This window comes from Anabrus simplex, chromosome 4, assembly GCF_040414725.1.
Source record: "Anabrus simplex isolate iqAnaSimp1 chromosome 4, ASM4041472v1, whole genome shotgun sequence".
Lineage (NCBI taxonomy): Eukaryota > Metazoa > Arthropoda > Insecta > Orthoptera > Tettigoniidae > Anabrus > Anabrus simplex.
The window spans coordinates 287,688,252-287,701,325 of NC_090268.1; the positions used below are offsets into that span (position 1 = coordinate 287,688,252).

The 13,074-nt window shown below is 37.5% G+C and overlaps 1 protein-coding gene across 7 annotated transcripts in view; it reads right to left on the reverse strand.

The window, feature by feature from the left end:
- Positions 1–6,295, reverse strand: part of LOC136871889 (guanylate kinase) — a 126,887-nt gene extending 120,592 nt beyond the window's left edge. For 2 of the 7 annotated variants that reach the window (XM_067145561.2, XM_067145562.2), the window contains exons 1-2: positions 6,128–6,295; positions 5,693–6,011 (exon numbers count right to left, since the gene is read on the reverse strand). In XM_067145561.2, coding sequence (XP_067001662.2) covers positions 5,693–5,976 — 284 coding nt within the window. In that variant the 5' untranslated portion in view covers positions 5,977–6,011; positions 6,128–6,295. Of the gene's footprint in view, positions 1–5,692; positions 6,012–6,058 lie in introns of all 7 variants that reach the window. The other 5 variants (XM_067145565.2, XM_067145564.2, XM_067145563.2 and 2 more) reach the window with 5 other exon arrangements.
- Positions 6,296–13,074: the final 6,779 nt, after the last annotated feature.

Consider the following 13,074-nt stretch of genomic DNA (forward strand, 5'->3'; position numbering starts at 1 on the left):
TATTGTAGGCCTTCACATTTAGTTTTCTTTCGACTCTGTGATTTGTAAAATATTTTATACCATAAACTGTAGTTTCTTATTCTCCGACTTTACATACCGATTTTCATTAAATACTGTTTACCCATTTTCTGGTTACTCAGCGCTGATATGGACTTAGTAACAAAAATCCAAAATCATGAATATCTTTGTGATCATAGCCAGTGCGGTAACAATGTATAAGACATGAATAATAGGAAATTTAATACTATACTGTATAACCCTAGCTATGTAGCATTTATCGATTACACCTCTAATAAGAAATATTTGAGAATTACATTTTAGGCCTTCCCCTAAACTACCATTTTTCTCAGCGTGAGTAAAATGATTTATAGCCTAGATTGTAGAGGCTCATCTTCTGACTTCACATACCAATTTTCATTAAATTCTCTTCAACCGTTTTCTCGTGATGCGTGTACATACATACATACATACAGACAGAAATTACGGAAAAGTAAAAAGTGCATTTTCTTGTTACTATGGACATGACCGATACAGAAATACCATTATTTTCAAATTCTGAGCAATGTACAGACAAAACTCTTATTTTATATATATAGATATCATACTGTATTGTCAATATTATTGATCGTGTAAGGGCCGCTTTAGACAAGGCTGTAATCTTTCACCTTTGCTGTTCGTAATTTACATGGATCATCTGCTGAAAGGTATAAAATGGCAGGGAGGGATTCAGTTAGGTGGAAATGTAGTAAGCAGTTTGGCCTATGCTGACGACTTGGTCTTAACCCTTTCAGCCCTGGTGTTGCTTCAGAGCTACATGATATTCCAACATTTTTTAGTACCAGAAAACAAAATTATTCCCTTTAACTCCGATGTTACTTTGAACCCACGTCTTAGTAGTTTCTGAATCACCCACAAGATGCCTCATGTCTGCTATTCCATGATAGTATGTATACTCTTTGGATTCAGCTGCATCACAGAATGGCGGGAACTTGCACAGAAGGTTTTTCAGCTTGTGTTATCGTATGTTTAGTTTGAGTCTTGAAACTGCTATCTACTATAATTATTACAGGATGTATTCCAGGATTCATATTCATATTCTACCTTTAAATTCAGTGAAGAAATCAACAGTTTTTGTGTACATTGGTTCAAAAATCATGTTGCTCCTAAGCTACACTGGGGCTGAGTGGTTGTGCTTCCTCTAACCTAAAAGTAATATTCAAAGGTTCAGTGTTGAAATAAAACTCGGTAGATAATGAACTCAATACTTAGGACTGAAAGAGATATAGAGGACCTTATTGACAAAGTATTGGATGGTAATATTTCTGACCTAGAAGATGATAACTTTTCAGATATAGAAGATCAAACATCTTTATTTACTAGTGGAAGGGACCTGGATATTGAACCTGAAAACGTGGTAAGCTTCTCAAGGCAATATTTGTCCTGAAATAAGTATAGCCTATTATTCAAATGTATATTATAGACTTAATATCTACATATGCAGCCACTGAGCCACAGGAAACGGATTAATGTTGATCACCCATATATCGTGAATGAGTACAATCAATTTATGGGTGGTGTTGACTTGGCAGATATGCTGCTTGAATTGTACAGAATTGATATCCGTTCTTTGAAATGGTACATGAGAATTGTGTTCTGGTGCATTTGAGTTGCCGTAGTCAATGCTTGGCTTCTATACCGAAGACACCAGAAGCAACAAAGTAATAATTGTGAAAATTCACTACTGAAGTTCCAAGTTCAAACAGCATCAGCTTTGACTAAGTCAGGGAAAACACAATGTAGGAAATGAGGTTGCCCAAGTGAGTCACCTAAGGAAATTGAAAAGAAGAGACATTTTGCCCCAAGACCTGTTGCACATGTACGATATGATGAATGTGGGCACTGGCCAAAATATGAGGAAAAAAAAAGGTCGCTGCCAATTTTATCCTACTGGATTCACTCAGTTGATGTGTACTAAATGTGAAGTGCACCTGTGTTTGACATCTGCACGCAATTGCTTATATAACTTCCACAATAAGTAAAGACATCCATGAAGACAGACTGGCAGTATGAAGGGATCAGCGGTTCAAGTATTTGTGACTGTTTCACTACCTTCGGAAGTTACAATTTGCCATATGAGCCTGTTTTCATCTCTCTATCAAGAGTTCTTTCTACTAATATAAATACTATTTCAAGTGTTGTTCTGTTTTGTCATATGACCAATTGTGTACCATCATTTCATCATCATTTGCATATTTTTCTTGTAAAACTGCAATGTAAAAACAGTGAATCACTACTTCTCAGCCACCCTATATATTACACCATTTATAGTTTTAAGTGTTCATAATATGTTTGTTAAAATATTCAAGCTGAAATAATAGGAATACATAAAGGTTACACATTGTAACAAACCCAATTTTTATGTATAAAATATTGACTCCTGACCCCAATGTTGCTATAAAGCAACATGTTCTATTTTCTTAACCAATTTGAAAAAAAAAAAAAATTTCAAACATTTACATGTTCACAGCACAGTATTGAAACTGAATAACTCTTACATTTTTTTTTTTGTTCAAAAGTATAATTCGGGGCTCAAAAGGTTAATGGCAGATTGTGCCAAAAGCCTGCAGTCTAATATCTTGGAACTTGAGAATAGGTGCAATGAGCATGGTACGAAATTTAGCCTCTCGAAGACTAAATTGATGTCAGTAGGTAAGAAATTCAACAGAATTGAATGTCAGATTGGTGATACAAAGGTAGAACAGGTCAATAATTTCAAGTATTTAGGTTGTGTGTTCTCCCAGAATGTTAATATAGTAAGTGAGATTGAATCAAGGTGTAGTAAAGCTAATGCAGTGAGCTTGCAGTTGCGATCAATAGTATTTTGTAAGAAGGAAGTCAGCTCCCCGACGAAACTATCTTTACATCGGTCTGTTTTCAGACCAACACTGCTTTACAGGAGTGAAAGCTGGGTGGACTCAGGATATCTTATTCATAAGTTAGAAGTAACAGACATGAAAGTAGCAAGAATGATTGCTGGTACAAACAGGTGGGAACAATGGCAGGAGGGTACTTGGAATGAGGAGATAAAGGCTAATTTAAGAATGAACTCAATGGATGAGGCTGTACGCATAAACTGGCTTTGGTGGTGGGGTCATGTGAGGCGAATGGAGGAGGATAGGTTACCTAGGAGAATAATCGACTCTGCTATGGAAGGTAAGAGAAGTAGAGGTAGACCAAGACGACGATAGACTCGGTTTCTAACGATATAAAGATAAGAGGTATGGAACTAAATGAGGCCACAACACTAGTTGCAAATCGAGGATTGTGGCGACGTTTAGTAAATTCTCAGAGGCTTGCAGACTGAACGCTGAAAGGCATAACAGTCTATAATGATAATGTATGTATGTATGTATGTATGTACTATGTAAAAATCTATACTCAAGAACTTCACCAGCACTAAACACCCTATTATTGTAAATACCTTGACATGTAAATATTTTAATATTTCAATAAAAAAACTTTTAATATGAGAGAGAAAAAATTGAAAGGGACGAAGTGGATTCAGTTTCAATGCCTGAAAAGAGAAGATCGAAATCTATCAAGAAGTGTGAATTGGACGATTTTGATAAATGCATGGCCAGGCGTACAATTCATCATTTTTATGATACCAAAGGCGAGAGACGAACGCTGGAAAAGGTCTGTAGGAAACTGGTGAGGATATACAGTTTAAAGGTGGTGTAATAACATTCAACAAGATAGTTCGAGGCCTACGTTTTTGATGGAGGAAGACGGATGACACGAGTAGAATACTTACGGAGAAGCCTGACATAAGGCTCCTACGTGTACAGTACATGCAGAGCATAAGGAGGTAGTGACAAGACGGTAGACCTATTGTTTACACTGATGAGATATATCTGCATACTACGCTAAGCATGTGGAGTGACAGTTCTCACCTACAAACCTACCTACCTCGAAAGGGCAAAGATTAATACTGGTACATGCCGGTTCAGATGCACGTTTCGTTTTAAATTCTTTGTTGGTTTTTCAAATCCAACAAAACAACAGGGGATTATCACAATGAGATGAACTATGGAAACTATGAAAAATATCTGACATAGAAATTCATTACTAATTTGCCACCCAACTCTATAGTGATTGATAATACATCATCCTATAACGTCCAATGTAAGCGTATACCCATATCATCTTCCTGGGAGGGGGGGGGAAAAAAAAACGGTTATGCAGAGTTGATTGACTGATAAGGGTATTCTGTTTTCCTCAGAGATGATAAAACCTCTATATGTGCTTTGATTAAATCCCATAAACCACGCTATAAGACATATAAAATCGAAAGACTACTTGCTGCTTAAAGACATACGATTTTGCGCCCACCACCGTACCATCCAGACTTGAGCCCAATCGAAATGACTTGGGCTCATGTTGAAACTTATGTAGCACAAAAGAATGTTACTTTCAGACTTGAAGATGCAAGAACATTGCTGATAGAAAGAATTGCATCAAATGGAGAAGAAGAATGGTAGAGTCGATATAGACACGTAATCGCGATCACATAATGGATGAAGTATCAGACCATACAATCATTAATCTGGGGGATGATAGTTACAGTGAGTGTTAGTAAGGCAGAACTATAGTAACCGGTACTCAACGTTTAGTAACACAAGCTACCACTAGGTGGCGCACGCAAGTTGACTGTCGCATTAGTAGCGCTGAGAGGGAGCACCGAGAGGAACGACAATGCTGCCAACTGTTGGCTGTTGGTTTGATATGGTTATGACCCAAAAGGGCCACTATTCTAATGACAGAGATTGGCCTGGATGTGCAAAGATAGCTTACAACTACTAAACTACCTTTTATCTTGCCGTGTGAACAGTGTGCTCCATGGGCTTTTAAACTCCCCTGCCTGCTTCATAATTTTTGCTTCTGCAATGGTTGGTAACAAAATCTAGGCCTCACCCTACGTGTCATTGACATCATCCTCTTCCATATGTGAACCAATGAATGTTATAAGCAATGGAGTATGGCATCAAACAGTATTTTAGGTTATAAAAGTATAGGCACTTCTAGGGGTGGACGGGTTGGTCTCTGACAAGCGTATTGAACGATTCAACGATCATTTTAAGGTGAGAATAGCAGCATTTAAAGTAACATTTTATGTAACAATCCTCGAGTGCCAGTTACTATATTTCTACCATTAGTGACGCCTGCACCAATAGCACAGATGACAGTGAAGGCAATATGAGCGGCTTTCAAAATCTTTCAGAATATGCAGACTGCTTCTGCACCTCTAACAATATCATTATGCTATAGGTTACTGTGTCCAAGCATACATGCACCAAGATCTCACTCGAACAGTTGGAGGGGCGTGTAGTGCCACTAACGAGCCCACCCGAACTCTGCCAAAGTTCTGCACAGCTTTCTTTGGTAAGTTCTTCCTACACAGCACCTACCTGTCTTTAAGGAACCATCTACTATAAAGGTGGGAAATACTTCTATCACCAGCTACAGCAGCTCATACTCCCTAACAGGTTCTGATTTGTTGTCAAACTTAACAATAAGATCTTTATGAAGAGTGTACTGTTTTCACTAATAATTCTGTTTCTACTATCACAAATACTGTAACCTTACACACAAAAATCATTAAGACAGGCTTGAAACGGACTATATCACTAACCTCGTGCCATAGATGTTGTCTGAAAAAATAGCACTTTCCAAAAACTCTCCTTTCTTGATTGCTTCCTCCATTGCCTCTTTTGTGGTGAAGTGGTAATGCTTGCCATCTTCTTCCCCAGGACGAGGTTTACGGGTAGTGTGGGAAACTGAAAATCCGAACTTGTCAGGAAATTCATCGAAGAGACGTCGCAAAAGCGAAGATTTTCCAGATCCAGAAGGCCCACAGACGACAATAACTCTGGAGCCACGATGAACCATTCTGAGAACTGCTGTCAAAAATACCATAGTTTCAGGGCAGACTTATCAAACGATTTGACACCCTAAGAACGAAATGTCAACAAATAATGACATAAACCATTTGGCGTACCGGCGATATTACATAAATACAGCGCTTCGCATTTAACAGATCACCGATCAGACAATCTAATGAGCTTACCCAACAATCAATGCGTGGGATACACCAAGTCCACTCAGTACGGCCTTGAAATGAACAAACTGACAGTCACGGCTTCTAGAATGGAAGTGCAAAACACGCAGAACAGGACAAATAATGCCTTCCCGGTGTTATGCTCACACACGTGAAGCAGCCATACGAGCAACCATATGAGAGGTAGCAAAGAGTAAGATCAGAACGGATAGAAATGACTAGTGTGATAACTCCCTCCGTTGCTGCTCCCTCACGCTCTCGCGTATGTGAATATTCTCCGCCGCTTGTAGCGCTGCTATCGCAAAGGCACAAGGTCCATACAGTCATAGAGTTAGTAAATGATTCACTAGAGGTAGCATTGGCGCCACCGTCTACGGGAGAATCAGTGTAGCGGGCGGAGCATGTTGAAGTCGCGGCTGTTTGGCAAAAAGCTCATTCCGCCATACTCATCAATGTTAAATCGGGGCCTTTTAAAACTGTGTGGATATATATAAGGTTTAAAATTCTTACATGTAAATATTCTCAGATACTACAGTATACTTGTGATGCTTCTCTCCAGTAAAAAAGAAAGCCCAAAAAGCATGAATACAGGATTAAATGCGTAATTAGAGAGGACGGTGTTCAGGTGCAATTAAGTAACAAAAATCAATTTACTGTTCATATTAAGTCTTCTAACAACATACGTTTAGAAGGAGGGCTCGTATATTTTGCTATTTTTGTGTGTAAATGACCATAAATTTGGTATAATTCTGCCCAACGACCGAAAATGTCCTCTCGCGTGCGAAGCGGATGAGCGAGATTCTAGGCCTAGAAACGTTGGCGAGATTTTGGGGTAAAGTAGACAAAATTATCATCACCGGTTTAGACCCTAGCTTTCTGAGCCCAAGTTGGCAGATTCGAGCCTGGCTCAGTCCGATGATACTTGATGGTGCTCAAATAAGTCAGCCTCTTGTAGCACATGAAAGAACTCCCGTGGGGAAAAAAATTCTGACACCTCAGCGTCTCCGAAAACCGTGCAAGTACGTAGTGGGACATAAAGCCATTATTATTATTATTATTATTATTATTATTATTATTATTATTATTATTATTATTATTATTATTATTATTATTATTTTTTTTTTTTTTTTTTTTTTTTTGTCGAAGTTTTCTTAACGGCATTACAAGTGGAAATATGACACTCGGTTGTGGTTTCACCCTTTTATGGAATTTTTATTTAGCTTTTCCTGAAATGTATGATTTACTTTGCGATTTTAACTTGTAAAATGATTTCCGTTAATGGAAAGGGAGAGTGGTATATTATATGATTGAAGGGAATTGAAAAAATACTTATAATATGTTTTACAATTTGATTTACATCGCACCGACAAAGATAGGCCTTACGGCGATGCTGGGTTAGGAAAGGGAAGGAAGCGCCCGTGGGCTTAATTAAGGTTCAGCCTGGTGTGAAAATGGGGCTGCCGACAGTGGGGATTGAACCCACTATTTCCCGAAAGCAAGCTTACAGCTTCGTGACCCTAACCGCACCGCCAACTCGTTCAGTCAATAATACATTGTAACCTGACAAACCCCGGTCAGATATTATTATTATTATTATTATTATTATTATTATTATTATTATTATTATTATTATTATTATTATTATTATTATTATTATTATTATTATTATTATTATTATTATTTATTCATGTGTATATTTCATTTATGTGTGTATTTAGCCGTCGCGGCTTAGTAACTCTTTTTGGAACTCTCGTTATTATGGATACTCTCTATATTTTATTTGGGACTAGTGTGTTTCGATCACTCAGTTTATCTCCCGGTTGTGTACGTGACGAGTCTCCGAGCGGGGGTTTACGTGTTGACGGAGCTGAGGTGGAAAATTCCAGGAACTGGGCTATTTTAAGATGCTGTTGTGTTGGCTTGGGCTAGTGTGGTGCAAGTACGCGTGGAGGAGTTGGAAGTTGCAGCTTGCAGTGTGCAGATGTGATACTGGTGGTAATCGGAGAGGTGTTTTGTACGAGTTGTGGGAAGATGTCCCATGCCATGTTGGAAGTTCGAGATCTGCTGTTGAAGGAACCAGGGAGAAAGATGCTGGAGTGTAACAACATTCTATGGTTATGAATGTTAGCCATATATAATTCTACGGAGAGTCTACGTAAGGTAACGTGTTGGGCCTTTTCAAACTATACCAACGCCATCAGCAAAGTGGAGTCCATTCTTGAAAAATGAGTCATGACTGCGTGTGAATATTTTGCGTTGCGGAATAAACTGAGTACCAGTTATTGAGAGAGAGTTATTTCATAAATTAAGACATTTATTATTTATATCAATATTCTCTTTATTTTGTTATATATGTTCAAGGGTGTATCACGACGAGCTCTGCTCGGATTTCTAGGTAAATACAGGTTTAATTGACTAAGTATATTGTATGAGATTAATATATATTCTGTTTAATTTCTATGGGTGGGGGAAATTACCAGATGGACTCCTTTTCCAATATTAATTTTTTAGGTATCAAGTGATTCAGATCTCCTTGTCACAAGGCAACGACCCTGAAGATGAGTTTCAACAGCCGGCAAAGTTTAAGAATTATTTATTTGTATATTTATGGCTCCCAAATTCTATTAGTCATTATTATTTATATTTATATTTAATAGAGAGATTTCAACATTATGCTTGTATATAGTCCTATGTGACATTTAAAGGAATAATGATATTGACGAAAGTAATGGACTCAGACGTTCACACGGTGTGGCACATCTAGTCCCTTAATTGTAAAATGTGGTAAGATATGAATGGGGACTGCTACACGTATTGTGTGAAGGGAAAGCAACAAACTGTATATACAGAAAATGTATTCAATAGCTTTTAATGGGCCTACTATAAATGCACACAAAAAGTGAAAAACGGACCACAACTCCAGGCTATCATGCACATCTTTCCTTATTTTCTTTTTTGTACCAATTTACTTTACGTCGCACCGACACACATACAGTAGGTCTTACGATGACTATAGGACAGGAAAGGGCTGGGAATGGGAAGAAGACGACTGTGGCCTTAATTAAGGTAGAGCATCAGCATTTGATATGCTATGGTCCTTTATGAACCTCTCTATGCCGCCATAAGCTGCACAGGAGACTGACATTTTCCTTCAAAGAAGTATATACTTCAATTTATCGGGAACCTCCAATAGTGGAAGTGCCAAACAATCCAGCTTTTGCCAAACAGCGTGCTCGTTCAAATTCGCACGCGACTGCAGCGCCAATGCTACCTCTAGTGTTCCATTTACTAACTCTATGCATACAGTGGCCTACTATATACAGTACCAAATACAGTAGAGACAATACACGACACTGAGTGAGATATCGAGGGACAGCTATTGGAGCTCACTCTAGCGGATAGACCTGAACGGTACTGATTCTGTCATAAGAGCACGTGTATTTTTGTGTGAAGTTTTTGTTGTTATTTATGCGTTTTCAGTGAGTTGACATAATTAAATAGTAGCGTGTGTCATTCCTTGATATCTCCTTTCAACATGAGGGGAAAGGTATGTGCTGTGTTTGGCTGCAGTAATTACGAAGTAGAGAAAAATGCGCGCTCGTTCTTCAGGTTCCCTCGTGACAAGAACATGTAAGTAATATTGTGTTTGCATATCTATTCTTCCAGTGACAGAGATTTTTATAGTACTTCATAATCTTCTGACCTGCTCGACCCATGTTTTAACGGGCTTAAGAATATAATACGCATATTTTATTGTATAGTGCAGCAGTTAACCTTCAATACCGATGTGTTGTTGTAGGTGTGATCTGTGGGTTTTGAAATGTCACAGAAGCGATTTGGATAAAGTGTACAAGAAAGAAGGGACGTTACGCTTGTATAAGAATTATAAGATCTGTTCAGATCATTTCCAGGCCAGCGACTTTAAAAATCCTCGACTATACAGCCAAGGGTATGTTACATTTTTACTCTAATTGTACGTAAATATTCCTCAAAGCATCACTATCGACAACATTTTCTAACTTTTCTTTCTTTTATCCCTCTTCTCAGATTAAAGCCGGGATTTTATAGATTTTCTTTCTGTTAGTAGGCTTCATGTTAAGAGGAAAATTGTCCAGCTATTAAATGTTAATTCATTGCATCATATGTGTAAGGAATGTGCCGATATTTTTATTGACAAATGTCTTAATGTGATGATACATTGTTTTTAAATGAGGAAAAAAGACAAATCCAGCCGTAAGATTTCAGGCAGGTATGCTAAAGCTAAAAAAGTAATGCATAAATGAATGATCAAGCCATTTCACACCTTGTTTATATGTCTAATTTCAGTCTTTGAATAATAAACTTTTAAATAATTCTTCATTCATTTATCCAGAATTGCTTTAGCAACTTCGAAGTTAATATCTCAATACCACTGTCTTTCTAGACGTAATTTATTTGTTCATTTCCGTATATACATTTCCATTGATATTTGAATTTAGCGCGATTTGTTCAGGTCAAGTCACTAGGAGCGCCATCGTCGAATAGTCTCCCATTTTAGCAAGGCGAAATCCGTAAGTGTCGTGTATTGTCTCTACTGTATTTGACAGTACCGTACACAGGCGTTGCCTACGAGATGGTGTGTTGATTTTTTGCAACTTATTGTGCGTACTGTTTCTGTTGATGAGTGTCCGTGAGGTTGAAAAGCATGGTGCACTGTTGTGTACCTCTGTGTACTTCGGATACCGCTGAAAAACAAGAAAATGTGACGTTCCATAATTTTCCTTCGGAGTGCGGTTTAAGAGAGAAATGCAGGCAAGCTATTTCGAGGCACGAGTATCTAGCTTGCGTTTTAATACATCAGATTTCAGTGTAAGCATATCAATCAAACAAATTCCCCCCAACGAAATTCCTTCTGTTTTTAGTGTATATCCTGTTCACAACAGAAAAGTGTCAAACGCAGGAAGGCTCCAGCTCCAAGAGATGACGTATTACCATCAAAATTTAGTAAAATTTCTGATTCAGATAACGATAAACATACCGTATCTTCAGCCAAATACAGTAGAGACAATACGCGACACTCTGCGAGATATCAAGGGACAGCGATTAGAGTTCTGTCTAGCGGAGAGACCTGGAGTTAATGATTCTGTCATAAGAGCTCGTGTATTTGTTTGTGAAGTTTTTAGCGATATTTACGCGTTTACATTAAGTTGATATAAGTAAATAGTAGCGTGGGTTATTCCTTTATATCTCATCTCAACATAAGTGGACAGATATGTTTTTGCTGCAATAACTATAAAGTGCAGAAGGATTCGCGGTCTTTCTTCCGTTTCCCTCGTGACAAGAAAATAAAAGTAAATATTGTTTTTGCATACACATTCTTCAAGAGACACGAGACTTTTATAGTAGGGGCCTACTCCCTAAACCTCTGACCTGCGCGACCCGTATTTTAACTGGCTTAAATATAATAAGATTATTTATTTTATTTTATTTTAATTTATTTTATTTTTATTTTATTTTATTTTATTTTATTTTATTATATTTTATTTTATTTTATTGTGTAACAGTTAACATTCAATACGGATGGTTTGTTGTAGGTGCGATCTGTGAGTTTTGATTTAATTCAGGAAAATGCATGTGCATATATGTGTGACTGCTTGTGTTCCAAGTTACCCATTGAAGTGCCGTAATGCGTTGTCAAGCACTGAAGAAAATATGGGTGCCTAAAGAAATGTACATATTTTGTTGAAACAAAATGATGATGCAAATGTTCTTTATCCTAATGTAATGGGAAGTATTGCTTATAGGGAAATTTTCAATGTCTTTGAGGCTAAATTTATAGATTTTCTTTCTGTTAGTAGGCTTTAAGTTAAGAAGAAAATTGTCCAGGACTTAAATGTTAATTCATTGAATCATATGTGTAAGGAATGTGCCAATATTTTTATTAGCGAGTGTCTTAATGTGATGATACAATGTTTCTAAATGAGGAAAAAGACAAATCTAGCCGTAAAAGTTCAGGCAGGAATGCTAAAGCTAAAAAAGTAATGCATAAATGAAAGACCAAGCCCTTTTACACCAGTCCACTTCACATCTTGATTATATGTCAAATGTCAGTCTTTAAATAATAACCTGTTAAACAATTCTTCATTCGTTTATCCAGAATTGCCTTACCAACTTTGAAGTTAATATCTTAATAACACTATCTTTCTAGACGTAATTTATTTATCCATTTCCGTATATGCTTTTCCATTGATATTTGAATTTAGCGCGAATTTCCAGGTCACGCCACTAGGAGCGCCACGTGCGAATTGTCTCCCATTTTAATAGGGCTAAATCCGGAAGTGTCGCGTATTGTCTATTGTATTTACTTCAGCATATAACTGATCTACGTCACCCGCAACCAAAAACGAGTACAAGTCTCGTGTCTATGTCAAGGAAAGCCTAAGGGTATTCTTTTCTAAATCTAAATAGATATTGATGAGTATTCAAATGTCAGATTAAGTGAAACAATCTTTATATTGAGAAGTAGGATACGGTAATAAAATAAGAAAAATGCTTTAAGGTACTTGAACTTGACCAAAAAGTCAATAATGGTACAAATGATCATTTAGGAGCTTTATTCCTGATAGAACAAACTGAATCTTACGGGAAGAAAGAGTGAAATACGGAGAATCGACGCTAAAAGTTGGCGTCCTGTGGATAGGAAAACACCTACCGGCTACAGATTGAGATCCTTGCACTGCCTAACTGTACCACATCAAAAGATACTGAAAAATTACATAGGATTTTCCAATGGCGAAACGGGCATAACATCGCACCCAAACAGCGGCTTCAATACGAATGTCGCAACATCAGATGTGTGGTGGAAAAGGAAGGATAGCTGATAATTTATAAGATGGTGATTAAACCTAAAGTTATTTAGACCGCAATCTCGATCAGTTTATCGGATACACTGAGGTAGAATTAGAGAAAACGGGAAG